Raw genomic sequence first — 18092 nt, 5'->3', positions numbered from 1 at the left:
GGTGGGGGTAACTGATTGAGAATCTCCCCGATTATTTCAGAAGCAAATGCTGTGACGCGCGTAGCTGCTTGGGCCCAGGTATCGTGATCATGATAAAATATCATACACCGTTGAGTGACTTGGAGGAGATAAGCTACGTCTAGCCGCCTACTCTGGCTCTAGGTGTCACGGTGGGGAGGCTGCCGCTTGGAGAGGCTGGCGCGCTGAACAAGACTAGTTAGCTCCGTGTAGCGGTGGAACACGCACGTATATTCTGGTAGCGGCAGTGTCGGGCCTCGGCGTCAAACCGGACAGCGGTTGGACTGAAATAGCTGCTTACGATCTGCCAGGAGCTCAACGCAAAGTGTTCTTCGTTAGCTACAAATAAAGTGAAACTCGCGGCGCGGTGTGAATCGTGACATAAAATAGGTTTGCTTGTTGATTGAATTTTTGAATGCGTTAAATCAAAGTTTTGAAACTTGTGGTTATTTTTAGTTACCCTTCTCTTCGGGAAGAGGTAACTAATAACAAACAGATTTCATTTATTCAGTGTGTGACATGTAGTTTGATTTCATAATTTGCGTTGTTTAATACCGGTTTTTCAGTACAATTTTACACAAAATGTATGTTTATGTTCCGTAAAAGTAGCTCGTAGTATGTAAAGCCAATAACATTATTATTATGTTTATGTTGTGGTTTTAAGTAGATTTTACGGACAAAGAGCCAGCACAGGAGAAGGTTTTATTTAGTCTCTTATGGCAAAATACACTGATATCTTGCTCTAACATTAATCTTGATATAGTAAGCATGTGAAGTAGTTACATACGCAGACATGATAGTGTATTAAGAATTATTAGCATTGATGCTTTGCATTTCATTGACTAATATGGTTTGAAACGCCTTGAATATTACACAGTGACGTAAATTCGAAATACATTCATAAGAAAGCGATACGATCGAGTGGTATTGATAAGCGAGTGCTGTGTCAAATGCTGTATAGTATACTCAAATAGCAGTTCAGAACATATTGTTCCATAATAATGCGTATGTGAAACAGTCTAAAATGGATAAAGGAAAATCAACTGGGGCCTACAGGAAGATTCCGCAGGAGAAAAAATCTAAGCCACGCAAGTCCAAAAGCAAGCGTTCAGGTACCGGTCCAGAGCAGCAGTACCTCGTGAAGGAAGGGTGGCTTCAGTGGCGATGCGGCGGCAACCTCTCCGCTCCTGTTTTCGTGAATGTCTGGTGTGTCGTTGAGGATGGCGTTTTTCATCTCTTTCGGTAAGTAGAGCCATCACATTTTATACCAGCTGTCAAGTAATAGCATTTATCCTTGTTGATGATTGGTTTGCAACGCCGCTATTAGAATAATCTAATGTTATTTTGCTTTACGTCTCACGAATTACTTCGTTTTGTGGTGTTCGGAGACGCCGAGGTGCCGGAATTTAGTCCCGCAAGAGTTCTTTTTACGTACCAGTAAATACACCGATACGAGGGTGACGCTATTAGATACACTTACAGTGTTATGATTATGGAAACATATGACCACCTAGAGAGACGGAGCTCTGTGATAATTACCAGAAGCTTGATTTAGTCAAATACCTGTAGGAGAACAGCTCATCACCACTTTTCACTCGTCTTGTTCCTCTTGCTATTTTCTTTCAGACAGTGTAACACTGTATTGTTCGTTGACATCGACCCGTTACAGCTTCATCCTCCTAATATTTTCATTTTCTTCTTCTTATACCGCTTACCCCACACCCAACAATAACACTACATTGACCATTGTTTGTTGTGATGTGCTTTTTGTCTTCTCATTCCTCTCATCCCCGATAGATAGGATTACTGCAGCGTACCGAGATTTTTTTAATTTGCTTGACGTCGCACCGACATAGGTAGGTCTTATGGCGTCGATGGGATAGGAAATGAATAGTGGTGTGAAGGAAGCGGCCCTGGCTTTAAGGTACAGCCTGGTGTGACTGGTGTGAAAATGGGAAACCACGGAATACATTTTTTTGCTTAACGTCGCACCGACTTAGATATGTCTAATGCGACGATGGGATAGGAAAGGTCTAGGAAGTGGAAGGAAGCGGCTGTGGCTTTAATTAAGGTACAGTCCCGGCATTTGCCTGGTGTGAAAATGGGAAACCACGGAGAACCATCGTCAGGGCTGTCGACAGTGGGGCTCGAACCCACCATCTCCCGAATACAATCTTCAGGGTTGCCGGCAGTGGGGTTCGAATCCACTATCTCCGGATGCAATCTCACAGCTACGCGCCCCTAACCACACGGCCAACTCGCTTGGTCGTACCGACTGTAACAGCCTGCCTGTATATTGGTGGGAAGTAGCTGGGTTGTAAGATAACTTTCTTCTTTAGCATGCCATTCCTCTGGTTCATACATTTTCTGATATATCTGGTACGTAACACACTGGTTCATCATAGTATTAGAGCTATTCAATCCCTACTCTGAGCCACTGATTGGATTGAGTAGTATGCATGTATGTATGTTTAGTCTTCAGCCCTAAGGATGGTTGGATCCTAAACAGCTCTGTCATCAGCTGTCATAGATGGCCTAGGCATCACTGATGAGGCATACTAGGGAAATGAGGAGTGAGGTAGTTTCCCGTTGCTTTCCTCACCGAGCCAGAAGTTGCTATTACATATCAGTCTGCCAAGCCCGCTGAAATGCATGCACCAACCGACCCTATGAGCAACATTTTCACACCATTCATAGCAGGGACTGGCTGCACAAGGAATGGCATTACTAGCATAGCTCATACCTCGGTCAGTAGTATGCATATTTAACGGAATAATGACAGAGGAGTGTTCACGGCAGTCTGCGACCTGGTTATTCCAGCTCTGGAACTTTGGACTGTTAGATCGGCACCGTAGTACTCTTCGTTGAAAGTGAGAAAGTGTGCGGTTTTTCATTTGATCGAGTATTTTATATCATAACATTGCTTTCAATCGCTACATTCCTACTAACGTTTTTGTAATGACCTATGTTGAATTCAGTTAGGAAAACCACCAAGTCAGTCTTTCTGAGAATCCCGTAGCGAAGCACGGGTACATCAGCTAGTATGAAGATAAAGTTGGAATTCAAGAGGAAAAATTGGGGAAATATTCGTTTAGAGATTGGAGTAATTTACCAAGGGAGATGTTCCTTAAATTTCCAGTTTCTTTGAAATAATTTAAGAAAAGGCTAGGAAAACAACAGATAGGACATCTGCCACTTGGGTGACTGCCCTAAATGCAGATCAGTAATGACTGATTGTTTGATTCATAGTTAATTGACAATCATACATCGATTCTCATTTTTCGTTCACATTTTTGTTGAAGTTCATGTTATATGTTATTTGTTATCCCTAAACACTTGGGTTCTCGTCTTGATGGATTAATTCCTTTGCAAACAATCAGTTCTCGTAATTCAGATGTTTAGTTTGTAAATATCTCACCTTATTCATTTCACTTACTGTAACTGACACGACACACACAAGTAACACTTGAATATCCACAGAAAGTTGAACTTACTCCTTGGCTCAATGGTCGCCATCGAGGCCTTCCGTTCAAAGGGTCCCGGGTTCGATTCCCGGCCCGTCGGGGATTTTAATCGCGTCCGACTAATTCTTCTGGCTCGGGGACTGGGTGTTTGTGTTTGTCCCAACACTTTCCTCTTCATATTCAGACAACACACTGTACTACCAACCACCACAGAAACACGCAACAGTGATTACTATTCGCGCACCTTTTAGTGATAGATGGACACCCTAGTGCTGAATTGGTAGACCGCGGCAATCTTCGAGATTCGTATTGGCAACTTTTGAACACAAACTATGAATCGATTATGCACCGCCGTCGGACATCTGGCGTACACTTTACGTACTAGTACTGTTGTTGCTTACACAGCAAAGCCAAACTATAGAATTCATGCTAGGAACGAGATTCGCATCGAGAAATGTTATATAGTATTATACAGTATAATGTGTGTGTGTGATACAGTTGTTGGCTTAAATAATAAAGTTTTAGAAAATTCATATCGGTCGATCATACTATCTATTCGATTCAGATTTAATTTCCATTAAGTTGGCAGTATTACCGGAACCGGGAGAGCTCCCTCCTTACTCCTCACCTCCGGACAAAAATCTATCACTAAAAGGTGCGCGAGTAGTACACCACTCCATATAGGGTTTGGGTCAGGAAGGGCATCTGGCCGTGAAACAGGGCTAAACCCCATGTGCTATACAACTCACGCCCGCGACCCCACAGATGTGGTTGGTTCAGAATGGTCAATGTCATGGTAAACCGGTAAGGACGAAACGAATATCCGCTAAATTCCTTGTTCATAAATGAAAAAGGATGTTTCAATATCGCTAGGAAATCTGCCACTTTGGCGACTGCCCTAAATGCAGATCAGTGGTGATTGATTGTTTGATTCATAGTTAATTGACAACCATACATCGATACATAAATTCCTACAAGAACATCGTAATTTGTTAATCCCCCTCCCCCGTCCTGCCTCCACTAGAAACATTACGAAACTGCTACGTCTAGTGGAAAATTTGCTATATTGGCACTACTGGTTCTGTTCATCCTAAAACAGTGAAAGCAATAAATACTGTACTTGATATTTTTGCTCCCACGATTTGTGTTTCTAGTTTCGTGCAGATTCTATCATTAGAGGTTTTTTTTTCATTGGGGTAATGGGGTTCAAACTTTCTAGAAAATAGTAAGGAAATTTCGTTCGACCTACGAGACTGCTCTGAATAAAGTTAACAAAACTGTTCTTGTCACTATCTAATGTAGAGCATATCAACTATCGGGAGGATCTATTACAGCGCCGATGTGTCCGGTCTCAGAAACTTAGTGACCTTAGTGGAATTCACCATCAACCCTCTTATTCCCCCTGTAGCCGTTCCAGTCCTCTTACCATTTTTCAAATGTCGTGATAGAGCCGGGAATCGAACCCGGGCTTCCGGGGGTGGCAGCTAATCACACTAACCACTACACCATAGAGACGGTCAATCGAAATTAATTTGTCCTTTAAAACCACAATCACTAAATGACATCCTCTCATAAGGCAGGGTACTCAGTACTACCGGTCCAAATACTTCAATCCTTTATGTGAGGTTGCAACAACAATAACAACAATTTGTTTACGTAGGGATTTTACAAGACTAGCACCGCTATTCTATATGTATTTTCACGAGAGTTTAATCCTGATGTAAACATGGTAGGGCACGTCCACGCCTCCGCCAGAGAAAGAGCTGTGATTCGCTGAGCGTGTAGAACCGACCTCCACCCCGTCAACGTCTCGTGTTCGGACGTACAGGTCTGCGCATCGCATACGACAACAGTGCGAAGATCTGAACTTCTGAATAAAGGATTCAACCTGGATTCTGTTCACTTAGTTTATTGAACACATTCACAATGCACTGCCTATGGTCACTTCTGAGTGGTTTTCCTCTTTTGTGCTTCACTACACGGGATGGTTCTACCTCTTGCTCCATTTCTCTCACTATGAATACTGACTGCTGCTGCAAGATGCAACACCTTACAGCTTGGGACTTTCCCCCACCACGAGAAGACTTCCTGTATTACACCACGCCTTGTGCCTTCATTTCTCGTTATTTAATCACTATTTTATAATTAAAAAAAATGCATATATATATATATATATATATATATATATACCGGTATATATGATAACCATATTTTAATTTCATTACATATTCTTCCAAACTCTCTGAATGCAATAAACTAAAATAAAATTAATGCGACGTACTACTACTTTTCCTCGAGCTCGCATACAGTTGAGTGAGTGCGACGGTTGCTTCTCCAATCAACTACGTCTATGTCCATGTGCAAAGGCAAGGTGCTCCGCCTATTTGTTTACATTAGGATTAAACTCTCGTGAAAAACGGTATAGTATCAATTGACTCGTCCCCTCAGCCAACACTGAAAGTCATGCTTGGATTGCGCAACAACTTTCCCACACTGACCTTGCCTCGGCCCAAACCCCTCGACTTACTGCAGACTTAACTGTCTGCGCGCCAGCTTGGCAGAAATGTGGTACCAGTATGGAAAAGTGTACGTACTCACCTTAAAGTAGCGATGTTGCTAATGGAAAATCGTGCTCTTCAACTTCTTGATTTTCGGAACTCGACTCTTCAGATCCACTAGAGAAATCATTACTTTGTTCCAGACGTACTACTATACTGATGATATTATATGATGAAAATGAAAACCTACAACCTGTTTTCCAGTCATAGACCGGGTCAGGAATGTAATGAATGAAACATATATAGGCTAGTATTACAATGGGGTCGCCACTCCCAAGGTGATAATTAATGACTGATAGATGCTATGAAATGATACTGGAGACTGTTGCTGGAATGAAAGACGACAGGGAAAACCGGATACCCGGAGAAAAACCTCTCCCGCCTCCGCTTTGTCCAGCACAAATCTCACATGGAGTGACCGGGATTTGAACCACGGTATCCAGCGGTGAGAGGCCGACGCGCTGCCGTCTGAGCCACGGAGGCTCCATACTGTCAATGATATCCGTCACAATAACGTCCCTTTTCCAGTATTCATCGTTCATTTTCCGGACACGCCTATAGTACCCTTCCCAGTCGGTCTTGATTACAGCAGTTTTCCCGTTAAGAGAAATGTACCCTAGCTTCTGAAGGGATAAATCCCCGGCCACGTATCCTTCGCGCACCACACGCTTCACCTTAGACCAAGCTATAGCAGAACAAGTTGAAGTTAAAAGAGATCCTGGAAGCCAAGCGATATAAGCGCTAATAGTTCCGTCGGCCGGTGTGACAAGAGAGAGTACACAATGAAGGCACTGCACCTACTTCCCCCCATGCGCTGTGAACAACTTAGATGTTGGTACTTGTCATTACTTAAGGGGAGTACATACTGCCTATGCTGACAATGGTAATTTCTCCGTTTTTAGGTACGCTCAGGTAAAAGGTCCTTTGTCCTACAGATTTGAAACTTTGTAGTGTTATTGTATGAACTTTGTTCTTTACAGTGCTGTCTTTAGTTTTAGGATTAGATGCATGGTTATTTTTATGGATTTTTTTTCCGAATTTAAAAAAATGTCATGAAAAATTTGAGTAATAATAATTTTTTCTGGTCTCATATATGAACATATTTAAAATAACCTGAAAGCTTTACAGAGAGAAGGTGTGGAAGTATCACTGATAATTATTTCAGATTTCTACCTTTTATAGTTTTTTGACTGAGCGTACCTATATAAGGAAAAAAACAAAAGCAGAGGAAATTAACTTTAAAGTTTAGCTTATATAAATCTTAGTTGAGGCGTAGTCCAGAACCCTCCTGCTGCATATTCCTCATTCTACTTGTCCTCCAGACTCCTTTTCATTGCTCTCATTGACTTATCTTGGTTTACACTATAAACAGCTTTTTATCCTCCATTTTGGTCCGACGAACATCAAAAGCTTGAAACGCACTGAGCGAATTCCACCCTGGTTGGATCCCCAGCTGTTCTAGAACTTTAATTCTGCACGGAATTTCCCATATTAAATGATAAAACAGCATCATGTACTCCTAATTTTAAGGTTTTATATCCAACAAAAATATTTTTAGGTACCGGTACACGGCTCCAAATATCACTGTTAAAAGACTCGTTTACAGTAGTATAATGCAGGGATTCGGCGGCCTCCTCCTCCGCCCGCGGCGCGGGAAATTTGAATTTTGGCGGGAAATTTGAATTCTGGTGGAAATTTGAATTTTGGCGGGAGATTTGAATTTGTAAACAAAGCCACGTGCTTTTTGACAGCTGTCATCGACAACAACGCATCGCTAACCACACTGCTGCCATCTTGACGGGCCTAAACCTCAGTAGTGCCAACTTAACCTAACTAGCGTGAGGTAAACAAAGCCACGTGTTTTTTTGACAGCCACGTGCTTTTTGACAGACAACAACGCATCGCTAACCTCAGTACTGCCATCTTGACGGGCCTAAACCTCAGTAGTGCCAACTTAACCTAACTATCGTGAGGTAAACAAAGCCACGTGCTTTTTGACAGCCACGTGCTTTTTGACAGATTTGTAAACAAAGCCACGTGCTTTTTGACAGACAACAACGCATCGCTAACCTCAGTACTGCCATCTTGACGGGCCTAAACCTTAGTGCTACCAACTTAACCTAACTAGCGCGAGGTAAACAAATCCACGTGCTTTTTGACAGCCACGTGCTTTTTGACAGACAACAACGCATCGCTAACCTCAGTACTGCCATCTTGACGGGCCTAAACCTTAGTGGTACCAACTTAACCTCACTAGCGTGTGGTAAACAAAGCCACGTGCTTTTTGACAGCCACGTGCTTTTTTGACAGCTGTCATCCGCCATCTTTAAACACTGTGCTGCCCTCTTAAATTCGTCACCTGTCATCGGCAGTGCTGCCATCTTGGCAGGCCTAAACCTTAGTGCTACCAACTTAACCTCACTAGCGTGAGATAAACAAATCCACGTGCAGCTGTCATCCGCCATCTTTAATCACAGTGCTGCCCTCTATGTGGTGGCGGATAATTTGAAAAATGCTTTTTGACAGCAGCCATCTTTGAGCACCGTGCTGCCCTCTATGTGGTGGCGGTAAATTCCACGTGCTTTACAAACCTATATGCTTTTCTGACAGCTGTCATCCGCCATCTTTAATCACAGTGCTGCCCGGTGGCGGCAAATTCCACGTGCTCTTGTTTGGAAACAAATCAACATGCTTTTTTTGACAGCTGTCAACCGCCATCTTTATTCACCGTGCTGCCCTCTTTAGCTACTTACCTTTGACAGCTGTCATCCGCCACCAGAGAGAACAGTGCTGCCCGGTGGTGGCAAATTCCACGTGCCCTTGTTTGGAAACAAATCAACATGCTTTTTTGACAGCTGTCAACCGCCATCTTTAATCACCGTGCTGCCCTCTTTAGCTACTTACGTCATCCGCCATCAGAGAGAACAGTGCTGCCCGGTGGCGGCAAATTCCACGTGCTCTTGTTTGGAAACGAATCAACATGCTTTTTTTTTTTACAGCTGTCAACCGCCATCTTTAATCACCGTGCTGCCCTCTTTAGCTACTTACGTCATCCGCCATCAGAGAGAACAGTGCTGCCCGGTGGCGGCAAATTCCACGTGCTCTTGTTTGGAAACAAATCAACATGCTTTTTTTTGACAGCTGTCAACCGCCATCTTTAATCACCGTGCTGCCCTCTTTAGCTACTTACGTCATCCGCCATCAGAGAGAACAGTGCTTCCCGGTAGCGGTAAATCCCACGTGCTCTTGTTTGACACTGCATTGCAATCAAACACTGTTTAGAAAAAAAATCTCTTCTCAACATGAGCTAGACAATAACATACTTACGAATCTGCTCAACACCTTCTTTCTTCTATGAGTAATAAACAAAAACTCTATCTTGCAAATAAGAAGCGGGAGGAAGGTAATACCTAACCTAAAATAAAAGAATATGCCAATTCTACATTATTTATTTACATCTTGTATGTACAAGTTTTATCTCGAATCGTTTTTACCCTAGTGATGTTTGCGTACTTCTCGATGCAATTCTTGAATGTACAAGTTTAAACTTGCTGTACTACTCTCTCAGCGTACCTCTCCCTACAGTGAATTGTGATGTAAGACAGCGTAACGTAAGTACACACCTCTAGCATATTGTTTATGTAAAGTAGTACCGATCAATACTACTATGCCCCCAGGCTAGCGTGTTGGTAGAATTTGGAATGACAAACCGTTTACAATCATCGCTATTAAGGGCTACCTTACTAATTAAATGAGTGTACAACTGGTGCTTCTTGCTTCTAATGACAGACATTTGCTTATGCAAAACAGGCGGATTACTTTTAATGCAATTGTTATAGTTTTCAAAACTTAGCTGATTCTGAACGACATTCTTTTTAACCCCCTTCAATCTCTTTATTTGTAATTCATTTAAGAGTTTTATGCAATATGACTTGGATTTAGTACCTACAAATGAATCGATAATATTCCCAGCACATTCATCTTTCATTTTACCTAGAACCTTTTTGTTCACTAGCGGTAGATGATATTGATTATCTGGAGGATAGTTACTTGTATCAAACCTACCCAAGTCCGGCTTTATATCATTGTAATAGTCATCAGTTTTGATTTGATAAATAAACGAATCGGTATCTGTGTAGAGCAATTGCGCATTATGCGCGTACTTCTTCATCATATAATCGTAATGGAATTCATACATGAGTGTTTTAGCCAATTCAAGTACTGCAAAGCCGACGTAGGTAGGTTTGTCATACTTAACCTTAACACGATTCATCTGTATAATAACTAAATTCTCATGTATGATGGTGCAGCTGTGGAAATTTGGTTTACTTATTAAATAGTTAGCACCATACCTTTTCTTAATATTATCCCAGTTTGTAATCAATTTTACATCAACGCGTTTGTCAACATTTTCCATAGTCTTACCAAACACACTGTTATTCTTGAGCTTGTAGAAATCTTTTTCAAACTCGTTAACCGCATTCGTTCTTAAATTATTGTTCAGATCGATATATGGCTTTAGCCACGGTGACTGATTAAATTCTAGTACGCGATGAATTTTGGATAACTTCAAACCATGCTGCAAACACTGTTTTAAATTTCGGTAATGAATGATATACTTAGATTTATCGCACAAATTAGCAATGAGCATTTTCGTCGTTGATGCGATGTACGGGGGCTTCATATTTTCAGGGCAGAACGGTAGGTCATTATGAGAAGTGTGTAACTCTTTAGGATACTGTAAGTCAACTTCAAGGAAATAGCCTTTATCAGCTTCATCACCTAGGACGTGTAGCTGTAAAGCATCAATTTCGCACTGCGTCAGCCAGCTGAAACCACTCACCGGTAGATGCTGACTCATCGCCCACCCATACTGATTATTAGCATCGAGGTAGACGATATACCGAGATTCCTGACTAGAATCGAAACTCGGCATGTACTTATTATTCGCCTTCGAATACCGCCCACTGCACTGACTCAGACCACCTCGAATAGATGATTTAATAAAGTGCACCATATCAATATCAGTGAGCAGTTCCAAATTCACATGCGTGTGTTTTAACATGGCATCCCAACTTAACCCAGGTGCAGTAAAATACTGACATGGGTCAAGGCTGTAGGTGTTCATGCAAACACAGCGAAAATTTTCAAAAACATCAGCTAACAAAAGTACATCTGTCTTTAAATATAAATCGGAGTATTCACCCAGCGTTTGAATGTGGAACTGCTCCCAGATATGTTGTGCATGTAAATAGTCATCATCACTAATATCTGCTGAATTCAGCGAGCTGTAAAAGGATTGTTTCGATGGTAAGGCACGTTCTTCGAGGCGGTCTAAGCAGTCGAGATATTCATAACAAAAAACACCCTTACGCCGAAGTAAATTAAACTGCACTTCTTCGGGAAAAACGCGTCGAATTTCCGTAAATTGTTCAGGCTGTAAATGACTAGAAAGTTTATCGAGGCTACTCGCCATAAAGCGAAACGAGTCAAGGAATCTCAGTTTTATAGAATGCTCAGCATCTACTTTTACAGACTTTGCAAACGCAATGTACCGCTCTTTATTCTGAGGGATTATATCTACTTTTTCATCTGAAGCCCCAAATTGTGAAATGATGAAATGAGAGTCGTAACCAGATAAGTTATGAAAAATTACAGGGATAAATTTAGGAACTCTATACTTAAGATTACAGCTATAATGATCGGCACATCTGTAGAAACCAGTTAAATGATCATGATCAAAAACTTTAGGGTCATTTTCGGAAAATTCCCCATCACAAATGCTACACTTTGTAGCACGTTCATGATCATTTAACTGAATTTCGGTGAGTGGCTTCATAGGAATATTACTATTCAGAATACGACCGAGACGAACTGCATCACTTTCAAGTCTTTCTAAAAATACTTTAGCAGCATCATGTCCTCGATACAGCTCTAACTTGTTAAGCGTACTATCGTAACTACACTTGATGTAATACGCGAAGCTATACGGGACATGCATGTGCGTAGTATTAGTGAAAGAGTTGTCAGGATTAGGTGAGCATGTGTTGCATGGCGTGAGGATGGCTTCAAAGTCTGCATAAATCACGAACGGTACCCACATCTGCTTGTGAAAATTGGTAAATTTTAAAACATTATTGCCTGTAGTAGGTATCTCTGTACGTACATGATTGCAGTCATTCTTGGAATGCTTCGTTAACTGATCTTCAGTTCTAAAATACTGCAAGCATCCATCACATAGCCACTTTTTACACCTTTCTTTGGACAACTGACTACCAACAAGTCTACTCAGATTTTTAATCCAGCAAATGTGGCTATTCACACTGTTTTCAATATAGAGTAAATTAACATGAGTACTCTTCTTATGACATGTATAATACAGAGGACCTACTACAGACTTTTTCTCTACACCATACACATTAATACTAATGTTATTTAGTTCCTCAAAGCGCTTAATATCTTTTAACTGTACAGGAAATTCTATACTATCAAAATTTAGCTGCGTTGAATAGTGTGGATAGGATGATGTTCTCTTAGCTACGTCTGATTTCGCAGGATTTAAAGCCGACATCACCGCCCATGCAAAACATGCTTCGTCATTGTTTTGGATGTTTACAACAGCTTCTTTTCGCTGAATCCATGTCGGCAGCTCGATGTACGATGAACCTCGCATGGGATTGTACTTATTGATGTTAACTTCTAGATACATTATTTCAACTAAAGCCCACCCTGATTCCTTTTCCTGAAATTCCTCGCTCTTAGTTGAAATAATGTTAGAAACATCCCTAAGTACATCACCAAAATTAGTCGACTGACTTATGACAAAATTCTTCGTATTAAATGATTTAATGTCCGTTATTTCGGATTCATCCGTGCTTTTAATGTACAAGGCGAAAAGTTCAAAATTAACTTTAAATAAATTATGATTGGACAAAGATTTAGCAAGAAGCTGTTGTACATCCGGTTGAACGCAATTTAAAAAGTTTGAAGTGCTCTGAAACTTTTGACTGGTGCGAATTCTGTAACTAGCAATCCTACTTTTAAATGCTGTATTAATTTCCTCGATGTTTGCGTTACTACCACTTCTACACGCATTATTTTTATGTGCATTACTCCGTAAGTGTCCCTGAAAATGCGAAGATGGTACATCAGTGTTACAGTGCTCGCAGTGAATAGTTTGAAGTTCATTTTTCCTAGGTTTTTTACTACTAGTACTTTCTACAGCTACATCAGTAGCTGCACGCTTTTTCCCTACTACTACCTGAGGGCAAGTAGATATTTGATGTACCTCTGCTAAGTGAGCCTCGTATCGCTCTACGTTAGTGAAATACACACTACAAACTTTACATAAAGCAGATGTTATGCTAGGGTGTTTTGATTTCATATGGCGCATGAAGTTATCACGCCTTGCAAACGTTACATTACATTCCTCGCAGCAGGGGAACATCTGAAAAGAGAACGACCGATAGAGATTAGGTGGAAGTTACGGAAGAAACCAAGTTTCAACGTATAGAGGTTGGACATGGCTGTGAGTTAGGCCTATAGCATGAGGATTGAAGAGAACGACTATTTATCAATAGACTAAAGTTACGATGTTCGGAAGAAACCAAGTTTCAATGTATAGAGGTCAGACATTGCTGTGAGTTTGAAATTATACCACGTCTATAGTATGAGGATTGAAGAGAACAACTATTTATGATTAGCTTAAATTTATGATGTTTTAGATGAAACCAATTTTCAGCCTGTTGAGGACAGACATAGCTATGTGCGCGTGTTTGAAATTATACCTCGTCTATAGTATGCGGGTTGAAGAGAACAACTATTTATCAATAGCTTAAAGTTACGATGTTTTAGAAGAAACCAAGTTTCAGCCTGTTGAGGGTAGACATAGCTATGTGCGCGTGTTTGAAATTATACCTCGTCTGTAGCGTGAGGATTAAAGAGAACAACTATTTATCAATAGCTTAAAGTTACGATGTTTTAGAAGAAACAAAGTTTCAGCCTGTTGAGGACAGACATAGCTGTGAGTTTGAAATTATACCTCGTCTATAGTATGCGAGTTGAAGAGAACAACTATTTATCAATAGCTTAAAGTTACGATGTTTTAGAAGAAACCAATTTTCAGCCTGTTGAGGACAGACATAGCTATGTGCGCGTGTTTGAAATTATACCTCGTCTATAGCGTGAGGACTGAAGAGAACAACTATTTATCAATAGACTAACGATGTTTTAGAAGAAACCAAGTTTCAGCCTGTTGAGGACAGACATAGCTGTGAGTTTGAAATTATACCTCGTCTATAGTATGCGGGTTGAAGAGAACAACTATTTATCAATAGCTTAAAGTTACGATGTTTTAGAAGAAACCAAGTTTCAGCCTGTTGAGGGCAGACATTGCTGTGAGTTTGAAATTATACCTCGTCTATAGTATGAGGATTGAAGAGAACAACTATTTATCAATAGCTTAAAGTTATGATGTTTTAGAAGAAACCAAGTTTCAGCCTGTTGAGGACAGACATAGCTATGTGCGCGTGTTTGAAATTATACCTCGTCTATAGTATGCGGGTTGAAGAGAACAACTATTTATCAATAGCTTAAAGTTACGATGTTTTAGAAGAAACCAAGTTTCAGCCTGTTGAGGGCAGACATAGCTATGTGCGCGTGTTTGAAATTATACCTCGTCTATAGCGTGAGGATTAAAGAGAACAACTATTTATCAATAGCTTAAAGTTAAGATGTTTTAGAAGAAACCAATTTTCAGCCTGTTGAGGACAGACATAGCTATGTGCGCGTGTTTGAAATTATACCTCGTCTATAGTATGCGGGTTGAAGAGAACAACTATTTATCAATAGCTTAAAGTTACGATGTTTTAGAAGAAATCAAGTTTCAGCCTGTTGAGGACAGACATAGCTATGTGCGCGTGTTTGAAATTAACCACGTCTATAGTATGCGGGTTGAAGAGAACAACTATTTATGATTAGCTTAAAGTTACGATGTTTTAGAAGAAACCAAGTTTCAACGAATAGAGGTCAGACATACCTTAAAATCTTCGCGCTGCAAACTGTTACTCGGATGAATAAAATGCGTGCGTTCAAGCCTGAAACTCGAATGATAATATTCTGGTCGTACCTAAAAAGAAGAAACATACATGAATGTAGTGTAGGGTACATCATCTAACCTAGTTATCTTTACAACTCAAAGTTCGAAAACATACCTTTAAAAAATGCACGTGCTGCAGACTGTTACTCGGATGAATAAAATGCGTACTTTCGAACGGTACCTAAAAAGAACAAACATATATGAATGTAGATGTCTAGTGTAGAAGTTGCTTTGCAAAAAAAAAGTAACTAACAGTTCTACCTTACCTTAAGATAAAGGCTGAAGAATAATATTCACAGCAGACGGGAGATGTGTGTACGTAATAAACGCATACAGAGAACTGTGAGCACTTCGCGCAGACAGCAGCGAGTAAATATGCTGCTTGTTACCAAGCGGATGTGAAAATCGCTGACAACTGCAGTACAGTCGGAACGAAGTGTTTATGCAACAAGAGCTCCCCTGAAGTCCCGCAGGCTGATGTATTTAAGCCGGAATCGAACCTCCTGTTGATGCCGAGGTGTCAGAATTTAAGAGTTCTGCAGCGGATCGAGCCTTGGAAAGTTAGCGCGCGATCCTCAACTTCTCGAGGGTACTAAGCTACATACGCGGTATTCCTTACCTGTAGGCACTTAAAGGTATTGAGCTAAAACTACATTTAGCTAGATCATGTAATGACGATCGCGCAGGCCCCTCGCCTAGCATTTGCTATTTTTTACAGCTTCTAGTTCGAACCCGCTATCTTCCGAAGTAGCGAGAATGATTGAAGAGTGTTGAGTGTGATTCATTTGTCGGATGGAGGCGTTAAGCTATGTGCAGGCTTCTTCGGTAGGAGTAGGCTATGTCAGGACATCTAGTTATCGATTTAAAATCCTAGTCAGGAAGGGCAACCGGTCGTATAAAACTATGGTGTATGATCTAAGAGGCGGGGTGCGCAAAAAAGCCAGCAATAAGTAAGGGCTGTTGATAGGGGGTGTTAAACCTTGTGCAGACTCCTTCGAAAATGATTTTTGAGTACAAGACCTTGATGGTGATTCATTTGTCGGATGGAGGCAATAAGCCTTGTGCTGGCTTCTTCAGTAGGAGTAGGCTATGTCGGGATATCTAGTTATCGATTTAAAATCCTAGTCAGGAAGGGTAATCGGTCGTAAAACTATGGTGTATGATCTAAGAGGCGGGGTGTGCAAAAAAGCCAGCATTAAGTAAGGGTTGTTGATGGGGGCGTTAAACTTTATGCAGGCTCCTTCGAAAATGATTTTGAGTACAAGAGTGTTGAGGGTGATTCATTTGTCGGATGGAGGCAATAAGCCTTGTGCAGGCTTCTTCGAAAATGATTTTTAGTACAAGAGTGTTGAGGGTGATTCATTTGTCGGATGGAGGCAATAAGCCTTGTGCAGGCTTCTTCGGTAGGAGCAGGCTAGAATCGAACTCGGACCTCCGGGGGTAGCAGCTAATCACACTAACTACTACACCACAGAGGAGGACTATTTCAGTTTTACAGAACAGAATATTTTACAACCTTAATTGGTACTGTGTTTTAACCTCTCCGTACAGAGCTTACATGGGCTGAATGCTACTCAGCTAAGAAGACGTTCGTGAGTTACAAGTCGCTTATCAGCACACCGTGTCTTCGTTCAAGGTTACTACTACAGCCGGAAGATACGTGTACAATTTCAGCCAACACATGCATTCCGCAGATCGCTCAGAATGACTACGTCGATACAACTTCAAAGACTGTGGAACAAAAAAAAAATGTAACCTATAGCCTACAGTCCGGTTTAGTGTGCATGCTTCTCACCCGGCAGTCTCGGGTTCGATTCTCTTGGGGTTAAAAATATGTTTTACAGATCGCAAGAATTTGTTGAGTTGCCCTTCCTGACGTAAAACTGGCAGTATCTAGCCTCTTACATCATACACTATAGTTTTCAACCGGTTGCCCTTCCTGACGTCAAAGAACTAGGATTAAGAATCTGTTTTGTTTTAAGACTAGTTGCCCTTCCTGACGTAAAACTGGTGGTATCTAAGCTCTTACATCATACACTATTGTTTTCGACCGGTTGCCCTTCCTGACGTCAAAGAACTCGGATTAAGAATCTAACACGAGAATCGGGGATTTACAGCTAGATGCTCTTCTTAGATTTTAAATCGCTGTATCACGAACTATTGTTTTACAGCCGGATGCCCTTCCTGACTAAGATTTTAAATCGCAAGAATTTGTTTTAAGACTCAAGTCTTGTTATGTTTCTTTCGTAATCCGCGAGTCTAAACACGCATATCGCTGCACACTCTTGCCTTCGCGATGCGTGTTCGATAATTGTTTTCAACCGGTTGCCCTTCCTGACGTCAAAGAACTCGGATTAAGAATCTGTCGAGAATCGGGGGTTTTACAGCTAGATGCTCTTCTTAGATTTTAAATCGCTGTATCACTACAGCCGGATGCCCTTCCTGACTAAGATTTTAAATCGCAAGAATTTGTTGAGTTGCCCTTCCTGACGCAAAACTGGCAGTATCTAGCCTCTTACATCATACACTATTGTTTTCGACCGGTTGCCCTTCCTGACGTCAAAGAACTCGGATTAAGAATCTGTCGAGAATCGGGGGTTTTACAGCTAGATGCTCTTCTTAGATTTTAAATCGCTGTATCACGAACTATTGTTTTACAGCCGGATGCCCTTCCTGACTAAGATTTTAAATCGCAAGAATTTGTTGAGTTGCCGTTCCTGACGCAAAACTGGCAGTATCTAGCCTCTTACATCATACACTATTGTTTTCGACCGGTTGCCCGTCCTGACGTCAAAGAACTCGGATTAAGAATCTGTTTTACAACTTGAGAATCGGGGATTTACAGCTTAAAGATGGCGGATGACAGCTGTCAGAAAAGCATATAGCTTTGTAAAGCACGTAGAATTTACCACCACCGGGCAGCACGGTGATTAAAGATGGCGGATGACAGCTGTC

General features: G+C 41.2%; 1 protein-coding gene across 1 annotated transcript in view; it reads left to right on the top strand.

The window, feature by feature from the left end:
- The first annotated feature begins 846 nt into the window (after positions 1–846).
- LOC136863719 (uncharacterized) overlaps positions 847–18092 on the top strand; it is a 464789-nt gene continuing 447543 nt past the window's right edge. The window contains exon 1 of the mRNA XM_067140077.2: positions 847–1260. Within this exon, the coding sequence (XP_066996178.2) occupies positions 1043–1260 (218 nt within the window). The 5' untranslated portion in view covers positions 847–1042. The remainder of the gene's footprint in view (positions 1261–18092) is intronic.

Source organism: Anabrus simplex, chromosome 2 (assembly GCF_040414725.1).
Source record: "Anabrus simplex isolate iqAnaSimp1 chromosome 2, ASM4041472v1, whole genome shotgun sequence".
Classification (NCBI taxonomy): domain Eukaryota; kingdom Metazoa; phylum Arthropoda; class Insecta; order Orthoptera; family Tettigoniidae; genus Anabrus; species Anabrus simplex.
The sequence above is the reverse complement of the archived record's forward strand: the minus strand, read 5'-3'. Positions and strand labels throughout refer to the sequence as shown.